General features: G+C 55.1%; 1 protein-coding gene across 5 annotated transcripts in view; it reads right to left on the reverse strand.

Moving 5' to 3' along the window:
• SEPT5 (septin 5) overlaps positions 1-23,861 on the reverse strand; it is a 34,950-nt gene that overhangs the window by 8,890 nt on the left and 2,199 nt on the right. The window contains exon 1 of one of the 5 annotated variants that reach the window (XM_014944010.1): positions 10,434-10,567. The exons of 1 other annotated variant lie outside the window; for it this stretch is intronic. In XM_014944010.1, the coding sequence (XP_014799496.1) occupies positions 10,434-10,556 (123 nt within the window). In that variant the 5' untranslated portion in view covers positions 10,557-10,567. Of the gene's footprint in view, positions 1-1,479; positions 1,556-1,609; positions 1,933-5,784; positions 5,836-10,433; positions 10,568-23,861 lie in introns of those variants that run through there. 3 more of the 5 variants (XM_014944013.1, XM_014944011.1, XM_014944012.1) reach the window with 3 other exon arrangements.

Below are 23,861 nucleotides of genomic sequence, written 5' to 3' on the forward strand. Positions count from 1 at the left end.
TCCGAGGGGAGAACTTCCCTCATGGAGGAGGCAGCCAGAGCACACGGGGAGAAGCTCTGTCCCCGGCCGTGCCTCCCTCCGACCAGCCTCAGACACAGGGCAGGGTTGCGAGGGTTACTGAAGGAGGCAGGTGGCTTTCTGGGTTGTTGAAAGCTAAAATCCATTAATTAGATGACAAACTTGGAAGTTGTCAAAACCTAAAATCCATTAATTAGATGACAAACTTGGATGGAGGGTGTTCCTGGAGGCGTCACAGCCCCCTCCACACAATCCTGACCCTCGCTAGCCAGCTCCCATGGAACTGGCCCACGCTGGGACAGCCGGTGGCTGGACCATGGCTCCCTCCCAGCCCCAGCTGTCGGGAAGGGCTGTGCTGGCAGGAGGAGCCCCCCTCTCCCACCGCCTCCTCCAGGGGCTGCCTTTGTTCCCACTGGCCTGGGGACGTGCCCCACACGCCGCAGCAGAAGCCATCAAGAGACGTGGCTGACCTTTGGGGCCCTGCTACAAACCAACCCCAGGCGAAGCAAAACATGTCTGTGCTCTCCCAGCACACCTTCACTGGTTCCCCGGACATCTCAGCAACACGCTGTGTCCTCACATCCACCACCGCCTGGCCAAGGCCCTTCCCTGAGAGTTCGAGCCAAAGAACAAAGCACTGGTGGGTTCAGGTCCTGTTCCTGTCGGTGGTAGGAATATTTGGGATCTGTTGCACCGAGGAGAAGCCATCCCTCCCAGCAGGGTACAGAGCACGGCCTCCATCGCTCCTGCCATTCCCCCTCCCTCCTCACAGCCCTGGTGGACGTGCTGTTTAAACCAACCCAGATCTTGTGTGACTTCACCATTCAGCCTGGGGATAAATGGGGCCTTGCTGGGTATGTTCAAAAGGGCTAAAACAAAACACTCTGGGACCTCAGAAAATTTGAAGAATAGCCCAAAAATGATGGAGCTCATGCCCCTGCCTCCACCTCTTCAGGGGGTCCCTCTGGGTGTTAGAGCCCCCAGCACGGGCCGTCCAGCCCCCTCCTGGGCAGCCCTTCCTCCAGCTGCTCCCCTCTGGCCAGGCACGGCCGCCACATCCACATCCGCATCTGCGTCCGCACAGCCCAGCCCCAGAGGGGAAGCAGACCCTTTGCCAGAAAGCAGCATAAATTCATAACACGAACAGCCCCCAGGGCATCTCCTGAGGACATCGGTTGCCTCGGGCCTGGGGCTGAGCATGGCAGGATCAGTAAATCCACTCGCCCACCAGCATCTGCTGCCGCAGAAGGAGAACCGGCGAGCAGAGCGCAGCGTTAGCACAGAGCAGGCTGTGTCTGGGCACACACAGCACTGCCTCCTGCCCTGAGCCCCCCCGGGCACACACACGCCATGCAGAGAGGGAATCACTGCACCAAATAACCCCACTAAAACATGTCGCGCATCTCCCAGCTGTCCAGCCCGGCTGCTCCCTCCTCCCTGTCCCCGCCATCTCCCCGTTACCGGCGTCTTTCCGCTCCTCTGCTCCTCAGAGCTCCCATCTCCTGCCGCACGCGTCTGCTCGGGCACCATCCTCCCCCTCCTGTCCCCGCTGCTCCCCGGCTCGCACGGCGCTATAAATACATCCCCGTACCTTCAGCTTGGCCGGGTGGCTTCGCTGTGCCTGCGTCCGGGGAGAAAGCAGCCGCTCCACTAACCGCTCCTGAATAATGATTGAGTCCATAACCGCGGCCGGCAGGACGGACAGCCACCGCGGGCCAAGGGAAAAAACCCCAACCCATGTATTCCCTCCCAGCCTTCGCTAAATCCATGCGGCAGCCCCCCCGCCCACGCATGCACACACACGCAGGGCTGGCTCGGCCGGCCTCGGCACGGCGGCCGGGCGAGGAGAGGCGAGGAGGAGGAGGAGAGGAAAGGCGAGGAGAGGGCTCCCACGGCAGCTGCCCGGGATTTCCTGCCTGTGCTGCGGGAGGAGCCAGCAAGGACAGGACAAAAGCCACCGTGGCCGCAGCGTCTCTCGCTCTGCCAGTGTCCCGCTGCGCACGAACAGGAGCCTGTCCCAGCCACGAGTCCGACTCCTTTTGTCAGCCCGGCTTATTCAGCTGGAGGATTTCTCAAATATCCCCACGGACGCAGCCGAGACAAAGGTTTGCTGCAAGGAAACCTGCTCGTGGCGAAAACGCACTGCTTCTGGTTGTGAGTGTGAAGGGCTAAAGGGTCCAGAAAGCTCCCCAGAAAAGCTGGGTCCAAACTTAACCCCCAGCTCCTGGTCCTGGTTGAGGTGGATCTGCCTCCCCGTGGTGCTGGTCCATCTGTTGTCTAGTCCAGGCTGTGTCGCAGCCTCACCTCCAAATCCAACTGGAACAGCAGCTGATGGATTCTGGACCTTACAGCAACCATTCCAGCTCTGCAGACATTTCAAAATAAAGAAGCATCTGTGTGTTTGTTAAGCACAAGTGCCCAGCCCAGCAACAGCCTGGCACGCACAGAAAAATCATTCAAACCTCACGTTTGGATTCTGAACCAGACCTGCTTCCCTCTGCAGCCATAGAAACTCACCAGGAATTCTTCTGAAACAGACAACAGCTGATCATCTCACATAATCACAGGATTCCAGGAACTGGGAGGTTAATATCACAGCAGGTATAATCAAGTCACACGGGACGGCAGCACCGGTGGTGCCGGAGGAACCTGCCACTTGCCACACGGGTTCCTGAGCAGCTCTCTGCTCACCCACGGGAAGGCCCAGACTGCTGCCACGCTCCTGCCCTGCTCCCACCACCGCTCCCACTGCTGCTCTGGGAACTACAGGTCTCTGGCAGGGGCTCCAGAGAGCACCCGGCCAGCAGGGTCTGGTCACAACCCAGGGCCTCCACCGCGCTCCCCAAGCGTGGCCGACAGCAGGTTCTGCCATAAGGTACCACGTTACTGCAAGGTCTCCAGTGACTTAAAGTCTGGGGGCAGCTGTGAGAGTGGAAAGATCTAAGAAACACACCACATGCTGGAAAAAAAAAAAAAAGGAAAGAAGGAGGAAAAAGAAAAGTGGTTTACCTATGCTGCCATCCTGCAAGCTGAGGAAAGGCAACCTCCAAAGTTGCAGGCAAGAGGACACCACCGGGGTCTGCAGGTTGTGCATGACTGAGGAGCAATGAAGGTCTCACACTGTCCACACTGAGATAACATAGAGGTTTCACCAGTCCTTCCTCACCATAAACCCCAATGGCTGCTCACAAACCCCTCTCCATCCCCCATGAATTCTCATGGCTTGGTAAACCCTTGTCTGGGGACCACAGGCCACATGGCCACCAACCACAAGCATCTTCCATGGGTACATGGAGACACGCTGTGTCCCCACAAGCCCACTGCACCAAATCAAAGCATTCTTCTGAGCTGGGATCACAGACGAAGTCAACAATGATTTGGTTGCAACAAAACCACAGTGTTGTTCATGGCCCCAGGAGCGGTGCTGACGGGGCAGAGAGGAACAAGGAGCTACTGTGTCCTGAGCGGCGTGAGCTCTCACACATCACACTTGCTCTCAGGACAGGCAGCCAGGGAGGAACTCCAGCCAGCAGGCCAAGCCTGGGAAGGCAGAGGCAGATCAGGAAAAGAAGCCCAGAAGGGTAGGTCCTGGCTATGGAGAGCATCTTAAGACTGTGTGGCCAACAATATGGCTTTCCAAATGCTGAAGGAGGGTCAACTGGTCCCATGCTCAGCCTCCTCTGCCTCTCCTACAGATGCTCATCTTGTCTTCTCTCCTATCCAGTCACCAAGCAGTAATGAGGGGCCGAGGACACGTTTGTGTCCCTCAGATGTGATGCTTGACACACCCAGAGCCATTGGCTCAGGTTGGTCCATGGGCAAATTTCCCAAAGACAGCCAAACCAGCCCGGTCCTTCCTGATTCCCCGTCCTGTTCCACACAGCCCCTGGAAATGCCCCACGTAAACCGTGGCTGCTCCTCCAACAAGAGATCTGATGTACGACCCCCAGGGTTTGGGCTCCCTGCTCTACCAGCAGCACAGCTGTGCACTCACCCCGATGTTCCTGCTGACCTGACCCAAGAGAAAACACCTTGCTGATCTAAACTCTGATGATTAATTTAACCTTGACCTTGCAAGCAAGGCTCTGTGTAAGCGGTTACTGGGAGCATCAGAGCCCTGACTCTGATGGCTTCATCCTTTTGATGCTCAGGGAAAAGCAAGAAACCAGACCAACACTGCGGAAATCCTGAGGCCCTGGATTAACCTCCTGTACGTACGGTGCCATGAGCACAACCAACCAGCAACCAGGTCCCTCTCTTTTCTTCTACCTACCCTGCAGGTCAAGCTTTAATTTCCGCTCAAGGATCACTGCTGCTTTGTCACATAATCCCTCCAGAAATCTACCAAATTCCATTTTAAAGGTATTTGTGCTCCCGCTCCACTTGAAGGACCTCACGCATCCCAGGAGGCACCGTGTGACTCACGCAATGCCTCCACTTCCAGCTCTGAAAAAGGACCATCCATGAACTGCCTCCCACTCGTTTAAACTCGTGACTCCCTCTGGGGCAAGTTCACAGCCCTTGTCACACCCGGCTCCTCTGCTCCTCATTTAGGATAATCTGCAAAACGTAAGGAATCGGGCAGATGTGGAGCTGGCGGGGACCCTTCCAGGGAACGCCGGGCTGCTCTCCCCTCCCAGGAGGAGCCGCTGCCACCAGCCCTTCCCTGTGTGGTACCGACACGTCCCACGGGAGGGAGAAGCTGCCCACAGAAAAGCGGGTCCTGCAGACAAAACGTGTCCCACGGTGGCTCCCCCCAACCAGGGCCAGGCAGAACCAACGCACAGATCAAATCCCCAGCCCTCGCTGCCTCCGCTCCACGGAGGGTCACAGGCACTTGGCACCTCTGATTGCGAGCACGTTCAAAACCTTAGCAAAGGACAGAGCTTTCCAAATTTAGCCTGCTCAGGCGGGAGGAGAAGGCAGGCGGCGCAGGAAGGTCTGCAGCAGGCTCTCAGCACCACCACTGCTCGTCTTTCCCTCTGTTCATCCCCCAGCTCTGCAGCACAAATCAGGCTTAAATAGATTCCCTGCCTCCCGTCTCAAAGCCACAGCTGGGAAAAGCAGCAAGAGGCAGAGCAGAGCCCTGCCAGCCCCGGGAAGCCAGGAACGGGAATGCCTGGGAGACAAACAGGTACACGTTGCTCCATGGCATGGAGACTGGCTGGGCTGGAAGCCCTTTGGAGAGAGAGGGTGGAAAATAATGGTGATTTATCCTCAGAAATGGAAGGGCACCGCTTCTCCAGCTCTCAGGTTCTCCATCCCACTGACAAGAGCATCCGCAGTTTTGGAAGCTCTTGATGCACATTAACAAACATGAACAGAAAGAGACTGGGGACAGGATCCTACAGAAGGTCCACTTTAAAGTTATAGGTAGTGGTCCCAATCCTGCGATCCTTACTCACCGAGTAGTCCCATTGAAATAGAGACGACTGCTCATGTGAGTAAGGGATGCAGGATCAGGCCTGTCTACCAGAGCGGCTGAATCCTGAACCAGAGAGGACATCTCGGCCCTGAGCATCCCCAGACACTCAGCCTGGTCCAGCAGGGGCAAGTCCTCCTCACCTTGGCCTTGCACCACCAGCTCCTCTGATGGAGAGAGCCCTGCTGAGAGGGTGCCAGGCTCTACCCTGCTCCCTTCGCCTCCCCCAGCTCTGCCCCTGCCCCACTGAGACGCGGCACAGCCATTCCCCGCTGCAGAGTGCTGCCCCTCGGAGCATGGGGCAGCGTCCCCGGCAAACACAGCCACGTGGCTTCCAGCCTTACCCGGCTCCCCACGACACGTGCTCGGCCATCTGCCATCCCGGGGGGACCCTCGGGACCCCTTTCCCAGCGCTGCCACACCACTCTGTGCAAACCTGGCTGCGCACATCAGCCTGCCCGGGGCCAGGCCCCGCCTCGGGACCCGTGTCTGTCTCTGCAGATGGATAATTAGATTCCATTTCCTTTTTTCTCCTGATGGTTTCTCTGGCTGGCAGTTCCCCCGCAGCCCTGCACGATCCAGCAGCATTAGTCAGAGGGAAATTCTGCTCCCTTCCTCCCCTGGATGTTGCTCTTGGGTCAATATAAACAGCAGAGTGAGCTGCGCAACAGCTGGAGTATGTCGTTGCAGAAGCCTTTGTCCTTTTCAGCCTGGCAAACACCTGCACCCTGCCCCTTCTCCTGACCGAGAGACAAAATGTGTGTAATTAAAATGTGTGATATTGTTGGCATTTGGGAGCAATGGGCTGCACTGGGGTGGCAGCACACCTTGCTTTCTGAGCAGTGCTGCAAACCACTCCTCTTGGGTAGGGCCAAGGGAAGTCCACCTGACCTGACCATCAGCAATGGCGTGAGATGGGCTCAGGAAAAGGTAACACTCTCCTGCAGGAAACCTGAAGCAGAGATGGAGCAATGATGAAATCAGGACAAACCAGAGCTGTCTGTGCCACAGGAGTGCGTGCCCAGATGAAGTCCTCACTGAGCACACAGATGCCTGTCCTTCTCCCCTGCCACCAAGCAGTGGCTTCCTGGGCAGTGGCACTGGTACCCGAGGACTGTTCCCAGTTCCTGGTGGCGAGGTGGCCATGCAGTGTTCACACCGGTCCTTGTGCCCTTCCAGCACAGCCACCGAGGCCATGGCTGGGGAGACGCCGTCAGAATGACCAGAAAGGGAACAAAGGGATGCTCTCCGACATCCTTCTCTGCCCATCTCCCCCACCTCTGTGCTCCAGCAAACACCGAGCCCGGTTGCACCTTTGCTGCACGAACTCACCACCTCTGTGCCTGGCAGTGACTGCAGATTCACCTTTTGTTACACACTGGGATGACGGGAGAAAACTTCAAGTCACAGAAAATATAAATCAAATTGTGCTGTCTGTCAAAGGGAATTTAAACAAAGTTTCTTCCAAGCTTAAGAGTAACCATCCGTAACTGCTGAGTTACCAGAGATGCTGACCAGCAGGGGACAAATGAGAATAGTTAGTCCGAGTTTGTTGTGAAACCGAGCGAAAGACCCCCTTGGAGGGAGAACTATCTGGCTCAGAGTCTCAGGAGGGATTGTGCTGGATGGCAGAAAGCTGCCCGTGCCATTCCCTAGGGCAGGTGTGATACGCAAGGTCTGGAACTCACAGTAAGGATGCCCATATGGGTTATTTACCAAGACTGATGGCCACAGACAGGTCCTGCTTGCTCTGTGGTACCCAGGTGAGGACCCTGTTTGAGGCTGCTGCAGGAGACACCACCGCTCGCCAGGCTGGAGGTCGGCTCAGCATCACAGTGCTCTGCAGAGGTGACAGCAGGCGTCCCAGCACAGAGCTCCAGCCAGCACGTCCCGTCAGCCCCGGTCTGCTTCGGCCCAGCCCCAAACTTCATTAGCAGTTTTGCAGCAGAGAGAGATCCTACCAACCCCTGAGATGACGCCATCTGTTTCCACTTACGGGCTGGCTCACAAAAGCGGCGACAGAGCACAGGGCTCCAGAGAGACTTTGCTCCCCCAGCACACGGGGACCCAGCGGGACAGACACCGTCTGAACTCCCCTCCCTGAGCCACCCAGCACCTCCTTCAGTGCAGGGGACACTTGCGGGAGGCACCGCAGCCCCCCACCTTGGTGTGGCTGTCTAAGCCCCATCATACACCCACACATGGGCACGGGGAACTTGCTCCCCGCAGCCAGCCCCAGCACACTGACACACTGCTGTGTGTGGCACCGCAGCGGGGCTCGGCTGAGCTGCTCCCACATCTCTTGCTCTGCCCTCCACAAAGCCAAAGAGAACCCGCCACTATAAGCCAGGGTCCCAAAATTAACAGCTACTTTTTCTATATTAGGGTCCTGCAGAGATCTTTACCTAAACTCCCTTTTCATGCATTCATTTTTACGTACGTGCTACCTGGGGCACCACACACCCGCCTGCAGAGGTGCCCGCGCAGTCCCAGCACAGGAGATACAAACGGCGAAGGGCACAGTGTCTGGGAGGCTTCTGAAAATGGTACCAGGAGGAGGAAAGGGAGCAAATGGGGGACACCCTGTGTGGGGAGGGCTAAGGCAGAACTGGCCCTGTCTGGCAGCTGAACTGCGGGAGGACTCTGCTGCCTTGTTTTACCTGTCACACCTGCCTTGGGAGGGAAAATTGTCCTCTTGCTCAACAGGAGGTTTCATGCCTTGAAACAGATTGCTTAATTCCTGGCAATTTGTCTTCGGCAACTACCCCTTTCCTGTGGTTGCTGCTTCCTCTCTGAGCAGACAGTTTTTCAGAGCCAGAAGAGACATTATGCTCCTCCCAGGCCACCCCCAGGGCCCTGCAATTGCCCTCAGCGATTCCTCCCTCTGGAAGAGCTGGTGCCTGTCATGTATTCACAACCACGGCAGAGAGCAGCAGAACATGCACTAACCTCTCCTCTCCTTCCCAACAAAATCTTCATAGTCTTGCTTGGAGAGAGTGGGACTGAGTTTTCCTGGACAACAGTGCTCTTAGGTGAGAAAGGATGAAGCACCAGGCCACACCATGAAGGAAAGCAGCAGTAGCACACTGTCATGCTGCAGCAATGGCAACCAGCTGGACAAAACTGCCCCAAAATCACAAGCCTAGAGCATCCCACACAGCTTCACGGAGATGAAACCAGAGACGGGAGAGCGACCAGGGGAGAAGAACCTCAGGAGACAGACCTCAAGTCCGTTCTCAGCAGCCGGCAAAGACAGCTCTCTCTAAAGCACATCCTCCTGTAATGAGTATATCTGGTGTCATAGCCCAAGTGCAGGAGCTTCCCTCGCTTCTCCAGTCTGATTCTGCTGTCACCTATTGTCAAGCAGCCCCACTCAGCCCTACTCTACTGAACTCTTCCCAAGAGATACTTGTCCTCAAAGCCCCAGACACAGTGACGTTGCCATCCTGCTCCATTACAGCCCTGTCCCAGCCACCCTGAGGCTGCTCCCGGGGACTTTATGCCTCGCAGGGGACACACAGCCTGTACTCACGGGGCTCCAGGTCACACACATGGCATGGGGCAGCCGGGCTGCGAAGCACGGGACTGGAGAGGCCAGGAGGGTCCTGCCTCCTGCAGCGACTCAGCCCACGGGCAAAGCCATGCTCGGGCATCCCACAGGGATGAAGAACCAGAGACCCGGCCACCAGGCTGTGGGGGGGTGAGGGGGAGGCCTGAGCAGCACAGCGGGGCTGGGCACCAAGCCCCACACAGCATCCCGGCCCCGGAGCTGACAAACCTCCCGCTGGACGCAGCGCCTGGTACAAAGGCTGGTTTGTTCCCGGCACACGAGCCCGTTCCAGGCTGCTGCCAGGACACATCTTCTGTATTGTGCCCTCCTGACTCCGGCAACAGGCAGGGCTGGGGCTCAATGGCCCCTTTCTGGGCTGCTGCTGGGGCTCAGGGGCAGGAGCCGCAGATGGCAGGGACTGCCAAGGTCCTGAGCCTGCCCAGCAGCAACCGCTGGCACCACTGGCAGCAGCACAGGCTCCCCTTGGGGCTCTGCTGACCCAAACCCTTCTCACAGACACTGCAGAGCTCCTGTCACCCAGCCGGGGACAGTCACCTGCCAGTGTCATGGGCATGGCTATGGGATGCTGAGCGGAGGGGAAAAAAGGGACATTTCTGTGCAAAATCCCTGCTTGTCCATGCGCTTTTAGATTGTTCCATCACATACAGGCATGGAGACAACCCTGAGAAAAATGGGACTGTAAACTCTTGTCCTTACTGTGACACAGTCATGATGGGATCTGTTTCCAGTCCCTGCTCCCAGTGCACCAGGGAAGAGGGGCCCGAGGGCTGGGGGAAGTCTCTTCCTAGATCCCACGAACGGTGGGATCCCACGAATGGTTAAACTCTCCCTATTTGGTGGTGGTGGGAGAGGATTTATCTCCAAGCAAGAGTCTTTACACCACCTGGGATGAGGCCAAGGGAAAAGCAAATTCCTCCAGTGAACTTATCCCCCTCCAGTAGTGCCTACCCAGCTACGGGGAGTTTCCTCTGCTGCCACAGGGACATGAGAAAAGACTGCTTTTCTTTTCCCACCCATAGCCCGACAGCCCAGCACCTCTTCAGCTTGAGCCTGAGCCAGAAGACAAGGCTTAAGGGGGAGTGGCTGGACTCCCCCCCTGGGGGGTACGTGTCCCCCACTCTAGCATGTAGAAAGATGAGAACAGAAAGATGAAAACCCCACCACCACCCCCACAGCCCACGCCACAGCCCAGCACCCCAGTACCCCCTCTCCTCCAGCACCAGGCTGGTTCCCAACACAGCTGCTGCTCCTCCACGGGGCCATTCCCCCCCCCACAACACACATCACAGCCCTGTCCCCTCCCCGCAGAGGTCACAGCCATCGGAGAGAGCAGCACAACAGCCCAGACATCGCCAAAGAGCCTTAAACCCTGGTAATTGGGGCGAGACGCCAGGACCTCACAGGGTTGGAGCTACATCTTACCAAGACCCACACTTGGGGGGCTGGCAGACGGCAGGAGGCATCGGGGCCAGCTCCCGCCCCGTGCTTGCCAAGAGCTCTCTGCTGAGCACAGGGCTCTGCTGCAGCCTCAGCCCTCGCCTGCATCGCTCAGAGCCGCGGCCACGGCTCCACAGGCTGCTCCTCCTCGGAGCTGGAGACGGATGAGGTCACCCCCCGTCTGAAATCACTTCCGTTCTCAAGCCGCTGGCAAGGCTGTGCCACCGATTAAAAACGAGCGGGATGGGTGGGGAGGGAAGCCCAACTCAACAGAGCATGTTCCCCATTAAGGGCTCAACACTTCATTAATCTCTGCCTCCCCGGCAGCTGCCACCCAAACCCTCCACCCTCCCTCCTTCCCCTACAAGAACAAACCTGGCAGGAAGGGCTTTGTGTTAACAGCAGGGGATGGCACTCCTCCACTGGGGACCACGCTGGATCCCCAGCTCCCTCCCCAGCTCCCTCCCCAGCAGAGCCATGGGGACAAACCACAGCTCGGTGCTGTCAGACCCACTCAAGCCACACTGATCATCTCCTGTCCCGCTCTGACTGCTGGACCTCAAACGCCTGCACTGCACGGGCACAGCGTTGGAAATGGTTTGTTCTGGCAACTGATCCTGTCCACGCAGCACCCAGCACCAGCACCACAGCCATGTGGCCTCTCCAGCACAGCCCCACTGTCCAGGTGGCCACAGTGGCCAGGGTGGTACAGGATTCTCCCACCTGCATCAGGCAATACTTAACCCAACGCCTGAGGAACCAGGCTGAGCAAGGAGGCTGGAAATTCAGGTCACCAGCACAGGGGAGTCCTAAGGGAAAGTGCCTTGCAATGACCACACTTGGCCAAGAGAAACCAGACTGACAGTTTAGCGGCATCATTTTAAAAACACATTGACCACAGATGAATCAGTGTCTCATTCTTGGAAGCACTAAACCGACCGCAGTATCCAACAGTGCCTCCAGCAGTAACGGCCAAGACACATCGCTGTCCCACAGCTCCCTCCTGCATGGCCATGGTTCCTTCCCCTCACCCCAGATTTTGCCCTACACAGGAAGGCACTGAGCTTTTGCGGGTCTCTTCCAGAATTCCCAGTCTTGCTGCAATGGCAGCCATTGGATGGGGGCATTTTATCCGCAAATACAACTACTGTGACCCAAACACTGGGCCCAACCCAACCGCAGCCCATGGGGCTTGGCCCCACGTCTGTCACAGCAGCAACTGGCCAAAGCAGCGCTGGGCACGGGACCTTCTCAGCACCGTGGGGTGACAGGAGCTGTTGCAAATGCAAGGGATAGAGAAGCAGAGTATCCTTGTGTGCACAGCTATGGATCACACGCCATGTATTTCTAGGGCTTCCTACAATCAGATGCAAACCTGGAACTCAGGACCACATGTGCTGCTCTGGATCCCATGACATCCCTGGGCTGAGCAGCAGGAGGAGAACAGGATGACTGCTCCCCAGCCTCCGGCCAGAGAAGGAGCTGAATATTCCAGACAGCAAGATCTGAGGAGACGGAGGAGATGCCATGAACTCATTACTATATTAAGAGCAACAGAAAGTAACCAAATTCAAGAAAAAACCCCTCTCTTCCCAGGCAAACCAGGCTTCCTCTGTGCAAAAGGAATTCCGCAGACGTAAGGACACCAGTGCCCTGGCAGAGTTAGAGATGACGAAGGTTGTATTTTCCTTTTCCAGTAATACTTAGACTTAACTATATAAACTGTTCCCCTGGGAGCAGATCCTGTTACATTGTTTACGCAAGAGCCTTAGAGTTGGATTTTAAAGGTGGAAGCGCCCACTCCCACACTGCAGGAGCTCAGTCCATACAGATGTTCTCACTATAGCAAACAGCTGCTTCATTGCCCTGCTCTCAGATTCCTTGCCCTGCCAGCCTGGATGCCATCGGCACATCCAGGGAGAGCAGGGCACAGGAGGAGTCCCATCAGGCAGGAACAGCCCCAATTATCAACACTGCAAAGGCAAGAAGAGATGAGCAATGGCAAAGCTTGCATGTGTTTTCTCCTGCTGTGAGGAGTCTCGGCACAAAGGCTTTGCCATCAGAAGGGCAGGGGAAAACAGGCACAGGGCTCGGATCCCAGCCCAAAGGCTTCGCCATCAAGAAGGGCAGGGGAAAACAGGCACAGGGCTCCGTCAGGAAGCAGTGCCACCAGTGAGACAAACAGGGACTCCCCACCAGCCAGCTGTGGCCAAGGACGCACAGGAAGGGTTTAAGGAAGAGCTTGGAGGAGGACAGAGAGGACAATTTTCAAAAGAAACAAGATGGGATGAGACGTCAAGAACACTCATCCACAATGGAGCATCTCAGCCAAACAACATTCCTAAAAAAGAGGCACCATTGTAAAAGTTTCAGTTCTAATCCAGAAAGCAAAGTGTTAGCTGGCTCTGTCGCTGCTGAGCTCCACCGTCCTCCTTGCAAAGCCATTTCCACAGAGCTATGGCTCTTACTGATTTTTTGAGACAAAGATGAAAGGGCCATTCAGAGCAGCCTGGAACCTACCTCCTGCAGTATTTTCCCAGTTATTTTCCTTCACCAGCCCCTTTCCTGGCCCTGCTCCGCAGCGCACAGCACATGAAAGGCACTGAGCCTGGCACCAGGTGTGTGAATTCCTCGGCCCACCCTCGGGACGGCGAGAGCTGCTGCTACACAGGGACTGAAATAGCTGCACCATGGCGGGGGAACGGCGGGGGCTGCTCGCCACAGCCAGAGCTAGAGAAGCACAGGAGGAACCCTGCTCCTCTCACTTCCAAAGGACTGGGGCACTTTCATCCGTATTTAAAGAAAGCTGGCCCTCGGGTTGTCTTACTTCAAACTGCCTAAAACATTTGCCTTTAAAATAACTCTACTATATAATGGCTTTTATGGAAAAGCTGATGTTTCATCCTCTCGTCTTTCATCTCCAGAGGAACGTGTCAGCTCCTTGTTAATCCAGAACGTGCTGACCATCTCAGAGGTGCTGCAAGAGGGATCCCTTAACGTGGGGCCGGAGAGCCAGCAGCCCTGGGCTGGCACCACGCGGAGCTGCAGACCTTATAGCAGCCTACCAATATCTGAAGGGAGCTACAGGAGAGCCGGAGAGGGACTCTACCAGGAAGTGTAGTGACAGGAGAAGGGGCAATGGTTTTAAATTGGAAGAGGGGAGATTTAGATTAGATACTAGAAAAAAATTCTTTACAGTGAGGGTGGTGAGACATTGGAACAGGTTGCCCAGGGAAGTCATGGCTGCCCCATCCCTGGAGGGGTTCAAGGCCAGGCTGGATGGGGCTTAGAGCAACCTGGTCTGGTGGGAGGTGTCCCTGCCCAGGGCAGGGGGTTGGAACTGGATGATCTTTAAGGTCCCTTCCAACCCAAACCATTCTATGATTCTATGAAGTTTACAACCCAATTGCAAATTTTGGCAAATTGTCAGTCATCAATACAAACTCCCCTTGCCCTCTAGCAAAACCGTTAACAGCAACTCATTAATACAGTTCTGATCTGAAGGAACAGATAATTGTAAACTCCTCACTCTGGTGGATTTTTTAGTAGTGCTGCTGATTTCTCGCTGGGCTCCACCTGGAAACAGCAGGAATGGTAAAGTGCACGAGAGAGAAGATGGGAGATGTTAACACAGCAGGCGCTGGAAGAGCAGAGTTCATGAAAATGTCACTTTTGAAGTGATTATAATGGATTTCTGGAAGTCAGAGACAAGGAACGGGACTAAAGATGATATTAGACAAGACAGAAAGTCATTTGACTGTGAAGGCTGTGGTTGTTGGACACACGAGACACAGCAATACCCAGTGTTCGGGAGAATTTGGAAGCAATGGAGTGGAAAAATTGCATTTGCTAGATTGTGCTTCCCTACAAGGCAACCCAGGGGAACAGGAACAGGTAAGAGGAAAGAGTGGGGCAGGATGAGGAGCGCTCAGCTTCATCTTTCTGCCCTCCAGTGCCCAGGACAGGGCAAGGAGGGAGGTCTGGGTTTATGGGCACAAAGGGAACGTGCTCCCTCACCACACGCCTCCGGAACAGGCTATTCCCACTGTACCCAATCAAATCTACAGCAGCAGCCCAAGTTCATGGCCCAGCTTTAAGAAATTTTGATGTGACTCTTTCCTGATTTAATTTTGCTTTAAGTGGTGAAATCAGTTTTTCTTTTCAGGCTCATTTATAACCCATTGCCTTACAAATACCAAGCAAGACCTGCTCTGCTCCACTGGGGAGAACCCACGCTGGGCTATTACTGCAGGATGCCAGCCTTTTTTTTTTAAATAATAAAGAAAACCAGCTATTTGTCATGAAGGAAAAGCCCTAACCCCCCAGGGGACGGGCTCTGGGTGCCCAATACACATGGATTCATTGGAGGTACAAATCAGCTCAACCCTCGGGCATACGCAGGGTGTTTGTAGAAGCCAGAGCAGGAGTCTCACCCAGATACTTCCTGGACGTCCACCATGACCATGACAATAGATGGGACCCGAGTCCTCCAAGACGCCCAGGTGTGTGCTGTGAGCTCTGCCTCGCAGGGACATGCTTTGGTACCAAACACACCCGAGTACAAGACGCAGCACAGGAACAGCACATGTGAAGAACCATCCACACACTTTGCAAAGAAACAGAAGGCGGTTCACTGAGCTTTCAGACTAATGAGCCCCATGATATCCCCCGTTAGTGACCCCATGCACACGCTGCAGCTCCAGTAACACCATCGCTTGTTTACCAAGAGAACAATCCTGCTGTTGAGCAGCACCTGCCCATGACAGCGCGGCCACGGGAGGAGCAGGAGATGTTGGGATGACACTGGCCATTCACACCAGGCAGCAGAACGCCTGGCACTGGCTGGAGCCTCCCCAGCTGCTGAGGAGCAGCCCCACCACCTCAAACAGAAAGGCTTTCACTGGCAGTCATGAGAGCTGCTGAAGACAACGCCAGCACACAGCTATGGGATGGCACACGGCCTCTCTGCTGCAGGCCCAGCAGCTGAACAGAGCAGGCACTGAGGAAGAGGAGCGCTGGGCTCCATCCAGCCATCTCTGGTTGATTTAAACTGCTGTGAAGTCAAATGCCATGAGCTGAGTGTGGCGAGGCAAGGCAGAGGAGGCTTATCCAAGTGAGAAGAGGCCACGCTCTGGCTGCACAGCGATGGTTCGTGGGATCCCAAGCAGATCTATGTGACCTCTGACTTGCTCATCTCCATGGGCCTGGTCTGAGCTTCCAAAGTGTCAGCCCTGGGGCTGCCGGCCGACTAGAGCAGATCCAGAGCCATGGACTGCTCAGCAGACCTGGAGTCCTTCCCAGGTATGTGCCTGGATTTACTGCCCCGAAAAGCAGCAAGTCCCGTTAAATAACTGTCCTCTCCGATAGCCACTTCCCTCAGAAATACATGCTCTGCCAAGGGCTCCTGTCGAGGGGAGGAGGGATCTTCAAAGAACACAATGAACAGCAAAGGCTTTAACCTCTGGAGTGAGACAGGAGCACATTCCCTCTGCAGGCTCCAGCTCCGGCCTCGTCACAGAAACCCCCTACGCAGAGGGGACCGAGAGCACAGCCGCCGGGAGAGGAGGGACGGTCTCAGGCAGCATCTCTCTCACCGTCCTGACGCCACGCTCCAGCTCATGGTGCCCTGCGCAGTCACAGCAGCGGCTTCGCTGCAGCCAGCCCCATCCCTCGAGTTTAACCCCTGCTGCCTTGACTGGGCCCATTGCACACAAAAGGGCCAACACCAGCTCCAGGAGGCTGCGACGCTTCTGCCGTCACTGTCTGATCCCAGCCGGCACCAGCTCCTCCGAGGAGCTGGAACCTCTCCAAATCTGCAGGATCCTAAAAGCCATAAACCTCCCTGACGTTTTTTTTATGGCAGGCCTTGGGCAGAGGGAAATTACCTCCATGGGGCATTTCCAACACCACTTACCTATATTCCCAGGACTTCACTTAATACCCAATGCAGAGACTTGGGAGAGCTTTAAACTAAAAAGAAAGCAGAGCCAAAGGGACAATGTAGGGAGGACAGGCAGAGAGCAGATGCCTTTGTGACTCATATTTCACCTGCGTATATAATTAATGCAGTATATAATTTATTTGAAAATAAAAATGCATGTAAGACTGCAGGATCTAAAGAGCCTTCATGTGTGTACGTATCACAGCAAGAATGAGCTCAGTGTGGCAAGAGGATTAGAGTAATTCCCACACTGAGGAAATAGCCAGGAGACATTGCAAGAGACGGAGAGAAGCGGCTTGCCTGGGAAGTGATCTTAAAAATAACTGCAATACAAACTCAAGCAGCAAAAGGCCTGGCCTGTGCTCCCCTGTGTGTTCTCACAGCTCCAAGCACCAGGGGTCTGCAAGGAAAAGCGACACATCCTCACTGGAGCCCAGGGCACGTCCGTACCGCCAGGGGCTGTGCCGCACAGAACGCAGGAGGAAGACGTTAAGCCCTGGGAGCCTCTTTTCCCACAAGTTAATTGAGTGGATCTGTTTTCCCCTCCCTCCCTTCTGCACTAAGAATGTCCAGAGGTCAGTGGGACGGGCCCTGTCCCCATGGCCAGTCTCCAGGAGCCAGTGCTCCTCGTCCCGCGGTTTGTTTGCTCAGCCCGGGCTCCCGGCTCCGTGGCCGGAGCCATCCCGGGAGAACGGCGCCCGCCGCCCAGGCGGGGTGAGGCACAGACCAACCATCCCGGCCCCACACACACCCTGGACACACTCGATAACGAGCTTCAAAAACAGGGCGCTCCCAAAGTTCCCAAGAAGAGCAAAGCTGGGAAGGGAAGGGCCTTGGCTCTCCTGCCCCATGGCTCCCAGCAGCACCGTGCAGCCCTGCAGTGGAGAGAGGGACGGGTCCCCCCTGCGCTGCTCCTCTCCCCCATCAGCAGCCTCAGGGCCAACACCTCAGTCCTGGCACTGCCTGGCACTGCCACCACGAGAAAATCGGACCCAAACGGAGAGGCAAGTGAAAAAACAGAGCTAGCTTCTGTTAAGGGCATCCCCCCTCTGACTGACAGCCAGCTACTCCCACCCCACAGAGTCCCCAGTTCGCCTGACCCACAGCCCAAGGGCCTCCAGCATATTGCAGAGCGTTAGCCCCGAGCCTCTGGTAGCCCTTGCTGCTGTGGCACCAGGCCCTGCAATCTGAAGGCCGTGCAGCCACATCCACAGAGGTTCCTGCCCTCCCCAGCATCCCTGCGCGGGACGGGTACAACCCTCCTCCAGAGCCCTCAGCCCCAGCTTCCCTTTTTTTGTTTCTTTCTTTTGACTTGAGGAGTGGACAGTTGTACTAAAGCCTACAACAAAACAATTCTGCCCCACCTCTTGGCATCACACCCTTGCAGAGGCTTCTGCAGGGTTTCAGTTCCTCTTCAGCTCTTGGCCAACACTGTGCCAAGCTGTGCTCATCAGCGGCCGGTCACCACAGCGCAGCGTTGCACACCCATCCTCTTCTCCTCAGCACCCACAGTGCCACCTTCCACTACTCATTTTTAACAGTGTTTTTGGGGTACCAAGCCCTGGATGGACACACACTGACAGGGAGTACATGTTCTAGGGCCTGGTCCCAGCTTTCCTGATGCACCACATGCAAATCCCGCTCCTCAACACCCTTGTGGGAACAAGATGACTCCAAACCTCTTTGCAGCTCCAGGGACGATTCTCTGGGAGAAAAGGAATGTGTAACAGCAGACAAACATTTTTTCCTGCGCTTGGAGGCTAACCACACTGCAGACACACACACAGACACAATCCAGCCCACGTGGGAATTATTCCAGCACGCTATGAAACAACTGCATACACTTCACAAAAATCTGAAGTCACACAATGTATTGGAGATGCCACATGTTTCTTTTGTGAGTATTAGAAGACTAGTCTGTGGGGTTTCGCTGTTTCAGGGAAACCTCTGCCTCGGGCAAGAAGGGGACAAAGTGTTGGTTAGGTGAGAAAGCCATGCAGGTCAGCGGAGAAGGTGCCAACCAGTTCCTGCTCTGCTACCCAGGAAAAAGTAACACAGAAGTAACTGGAACTGGAAGAGAAACAACAGGAGAGGAACTCTCTTGGCTTAGCCAACAGACATCTCAGCAAGAAGTGCCTCAAGTATTGAAGACTCTCCAGAGCCAGGACGGTTTTGGCCCACGTAGGCAGCAGCCGCAGCACGGCTACCGGAGCCAGCGCCGTGGCCAGCGGAGCGTCCCCACGCTGCCAGGGAAACCCCTGGGACTCAATATTCAAAACTAATCTGGAAAGCTCTACAGATACACAGCAGGGACCCAACCTGGCCTGGCAGAGCAACCAGCTGGCTGAATGGGGAATCTCCCCTGGAATTTCCAGGATGACCATTTTATTGAGTATTTGATGAACAGCAACTTAGACTGAAGCTGAGGGTGGATGATATGGGCTCTGGAAGACACTGAACTCCAGCAGCTGTTTCTCCCTCTAGACTCGCCTTTCCTCAACTTTTGCAGGGAACTGTCATAACTCCCTTACATTTATTGCTGGAACAATCAAATGAAGAATGGCATTAGTGTGAAGATCATTTTTGAGAGCGTTAACCTGTTGTAAGAGACTCCAAGACTCCATGACTTCGGAGACTAAAAGCTTCCCAGAACTGGGTTTCTCCTTCGTTGAGGTGGCAGCAACGTTGTCACCTCTGCAACTGTGAACTGCCTTCCGAATGCCCCAGCAGGCTGTGACCCGGCAGCTGAGCAAGTGCCACGAGCATCTCCTGGGGTTAAGTGAGGGCTGCTCCTCCTTCGTTAGCACCAGCAGGGATCAGGGCACAACATCTGTCACACTTACACACTTGGCTACTGTGCCCGAAGCAGCCCTGGGCAATTGACACAAGAGCAGCAGGACATCGGACTCACACGTGAGGAGCGAGCAATTCATGGAAATTCAAGGGACACAACTCCCTGTGCAGGAAGCACTTCTCCTTTTCACGAGCTGCAGGTGGGTGCTCGCTCTGAGAGGGCCGACCCTCTCCCCTGCCCCGCACTAACGACCGCTGCATCCATTTGGAGCATAAATAATTGAAGAGAGACATCAGCAGCAGCAGGAGGCAGACCCTGTGCCCAGCTCTCCAGCAGTTCCGTTTCACCATGCAGTCCATGTGCTGACCTCGTTTTACAGCCCTTTTCCAAGAAGCCAAGCAAAGAATGGGAGGGGAAAAAAAAGCAAAACTCACCCCAAAGTCAAAGTGCCCAGGATGGAGGTCCCTCCCCAGCCCAGCACAGCCCCTCTGTGGACAGCAGGAGTGTCTGGACAGATGCAGAGCAGAAGGACAGGCAGGAATCTCTTGCCCTGCTGCAGTCCCACCCAGCTCCTGACACCCCGTTCCGAGCACTGAGCCTCAGCCCTGTTTGGAGGGCAAGGGACAAACGTTGTCTTTTGAAGTGGGCCAAAAAAAATTAATGAACCACACAAGGCTTTTTAGAGAGAAGTAAAAGCTTCCACTCCTATGCGACGTCTGGCCAAGATACACTGGGACACCAGAAAAACAAGCAGAGATGTGCTGCTCTAAGAGCGTTTCCCGGATTTACCTCCAGATTCTGTGACTAATCTGCTACTCCCTTCTGGCAGGCGCATCTCGGGAGCCAGGATGCAAGACTGGGGTTGGAAAACAGAGAGGGAGGAAGAGACATTAACACAGGAGCGAGAGGAGCAGCCTCACCCAGGGCTCTGTGACACGGGGAGAGACTCCAGCTGTGGGGAAACAGCCCGCTCGCCAGCTGCAAACACAACTGGGCTTTCTCCTGGCCAAAAAACCCTCACCACAACCAGCCTGTCTGAATCGATACCGAGCACGGCAGATAGCGCAGGAGCACAGAGCCACATTGCCACTCCCAGTGACTCAAAGCATCACAGCTACGAAATAAAAGGTTTAACTCTGAGAGAATTAAAAAAGAAAGCGGTACTCTGTTTGCCTTCCAGGTCCCATGCTGTTCTGCACAAGCATAGGCACAAGAAAGAAGAACTTTCCCATAGTCACAAGGTTCCAAGAACTGTTAATTTAAGGAAAACAGATGAAAGATGGCAATGCTGTCACCCTGTAATGCAGCAACGACTCCTCCAAGCTGCTCCGGCACGGACTTTGAGGGGATTCCATAAAGATCTGGTCTTTGTTCTACAATTGTACAAAGGAACCTCTCACTCACATGATACTTTTCATCACATATTTCACAAAATTCAGCTAATCAGTTTTTACCACACAGGTCCCTACACAGAAACGAGGGTCACATTAAGGTCATTCTCAACAGCTCAAGACACAGGAATCTCTGCTCCTCCCTCCTCCCAATGCACTCTGCCATCAGCAGCTGCCGGCACTGGGGTGGTCACCAGTGGGTCGAGAGACACCTCGGGTCCCCCTGCATTAGGCAGAGCGTAGGCTTTTCAGGGGTTACAAATTTCTGGTAAGTCCAAGGAGAAGGGGGCTCAGCACACGTGTTTGGGGAATTCTGGCAGGGTGGAAGGTTGACCTTAAAACGATGCTCTGTGTTGACACAGCTGCCATTTTAGAGGGAAGACATCTCTGCTCTTGTAACATCTACTGCTCCAGCAACGATGGAAATCTCTGCTTCTTCCCTCTTTTCTAAGAAGAAAGTAAAGGAGTTTGAATAGAGTTTTTTAAGATATAACCCCCAGATTCTCAAAAACTGAGACACAAATGCAGTGAATTCAGGAGTTCTCAAAGCCTAGAATCACACTGAAATCATTTCTGCAGCCAGACCACCTTCTGCACAGCATCTTCTCGATACACAGTACCCCCCCTATATATTTTTACAGACAAACAGACCACTTCAGAATATGCCAAAGCAGAAAAAAGGACCAAGCTGAATGCAAAAGGCACAGCCCTGTAATTTCAAACCCACTGAAAGAACTGGATCCACCAGATAGTCCCTGCTCCCACACCCAAACAGCTTTGCAAGTTGATGGGGTGGGGAGAGACCAACTCGGGAAGGAGAGGTTCCCATCCTCCTGATTTAAAAAGAGACAATGACTTCAAAGAACATGAGAGACACAGGCCTGAGTGAGCAGGAGCTGGCTTGGGAGCCACAGCAAGGTAACACCCCAAACACACGCCGGCACCACCGGCTGGGAGGTGTGTTCTGTGGGAGCGTGCCAGGGACTCCAGTTTAACTGGGCGTTTGGGAGGTTTCACCTCACTCCTCCCACAGCAACACCTCGGGCTCTGGCAGCGCATCCGTCACCGCACTCACCCTCTTGGGTTCTCAAGTCAACACTCTTTGGACAAATTGCCGGGTGTCCCTCACACGGGGCCTGCTCCTCTGCCCATGGGACGTTAGTCACAGCTCCATTTGCCTGCCCAGCCTCACCGCGAGGATCCCTCCTAGCGCTCCAGCGGAAAAATCCATTGCTTGGGGAGAAACCAGCCCTCCTGGAGAGGTGCTGAACCCAAGGATGATGGGACCGATGAGTTTGGTCTCACCAGGCAGCCTGCTGTGGGGCTTCAGACCAGAAACTGGTTCCTCCCCGCAGTCCAGGGTCTTGAACCACAACCTTTCCCCTTGGAAAGCTGGATGCTCTGCCAGTATGGAGACCAGTATCAAACCTCCACTGGCTCCAGTGGCACACACCAATTAAGAGATCATTCCTTGAAAGCCAGAGAGGTGGGGAATCTACCATTATTTTCTCTTCATAAAGGGTAGCAATTAGGGCTCCAGCCTGCAACCAGAGTCCCCTGGGCCCAGAGGAGGCACCAGCCCTGACCCCGCTACAAGGGGAGGTGCAGACACATCCTTTGACACCACATTGCTCCCTTTTTCAGACTCCACAAGTCAGCTGTATTCCTCAGATTTTACTGAAGGCTAGTCATATGCAATCTATTGTACTGCCCTCTCAGACGCTCACTTTTTTTCCCAACTATTTATAAAAAATAGCTTTTATAATAAATTTGGGAGAAGTGGATCAGGCAGGAATGTCAGCTTTAGTAAACCTTCTAAACCATCACCTGCAGCCAGATGGGAGGGGACTGGAACAAGGTGGCAGAGGAAGAAAATCCCAGCTCTCAAAGGATGCTAAATAGAGATCATTTGTGGTTTGCTGTGCGCACTTTAATTTTACTGGATCGCTTTGCATTCACAGCTTGGTTTCCCTCCACCACCCACAAGTAACGTGGCCGGCACAAACCCCTCGTGAGCCGTGCTCCATCGTGCAAGACCTGCTGTGTGCTCTCAGTGTGGGACTCACGGACACACACCCCCCTGTGTCTGAGGGGAGATCTCCTGCGCCCCACAGGACACCCCTCTCCTGCCAACGGGAACCCTCTGGGCACCAGCTCCAGCCCAACCTCTGCCCACGAGAAGGGCTGCAGAGTTATGGTAATGCCCAAAACAGACCTCTCTGATCTTGGCCTCGCTGCTTCCCCTGGGCAACCAGCAGAAAGGAGTGTGCACACAACCTGCTTCCCTCTTGATTCAAAAACAAAGGAACTAAGGAACAGCACGTTTTTGGGGATCACAAAGCTCCTCTCCAGTTCACAGCTCACACCCGATTTTCTACAATTTCAGAACACATTCTGGATTGTTTCCCTCCAGAAATAAAACAAGAATGATCAACAATACTCACAAATTACTACAAAATACTAGCAAAACTTTAAGTAGCTTAAGAAAAATGCACCTGACAACCCCATTATGCTATTACCCCCAGAATCACTTTGTTCCTCCCATTGCTGCCACCAGCAGCTCACAGAAACACACAGATGTCTTTTCAGGGTGCCCAGGTCTGTGTTACACAGGGAATCAGCATCTCCTGCAGTGCCCAGGTAATGCCCACGCTGCCACGGAGCTCCTTTGCTTTTCTGTGCTCTGGGAGCACCATTGTCTGGGCTGGTGAGGTGTCTGCTGCTCTGACATGGATCAGAGCCCCGGGGAAAGGCTGGACCAAGGCGAGTGTGAGCCAGGCTGGGGATGGGTGGGCTTCATCCCCCGGCAGGGACGGGGGGCACTGCCCTGCTGCGCTCACCATCGCTCCCTCCCCACCTTTGTGAGACAGCAAAGCTCTGCAGAGGTTGCCTACATGATGGTGATGGGCGCTAAGGACCACACCGGACCGCTGCTAACCCCTTCCCTGCCCACCCAAGCTCGGCAGAGGATTCCTCCTCTTCCACACACCCCGAGCCCCTCCAAACGCCAAACGGAGAACAAAAAAACCTGTCGATGTCATCGGATTGCATCACCCCCTCCCTCTCTCCCCCGATCCCGAAGGCATATCTCCAAATAGCTATTTGCTTTGCAAAGCAAACCAGATGTTCCCCGCCGCCCAGCGCCGGCCGCCTGCGAGGTGGTGACCTGTCCCCGCACCGGGGCTGCCGAGGGGCCGGGCCGGGGCCACCCCCGCGCTGCGGCGGCCGGGGGGCGATGCCAGACGTGCCCCCCCAGAGCCAAAGGCCGGTGCCGGCCCCGCGCCGCC

The sequence above is a fragment of the Calidris pugnax genome, unplaced genomic scaffold (assembly GCF_001431845.1).
Source record: "Calidris pugnax isolate Ruff unplaced genomic scaffold, ASM143184v1 scaffold138, whole genome shotgun sequence".
Taxonomy (NCBI): domain Eukaryota; kingdom Metazoa; phylum Chordata; class Aves; order Charadriiformes; family Scolopacidae; genus Calidris; species Calidris pugnax.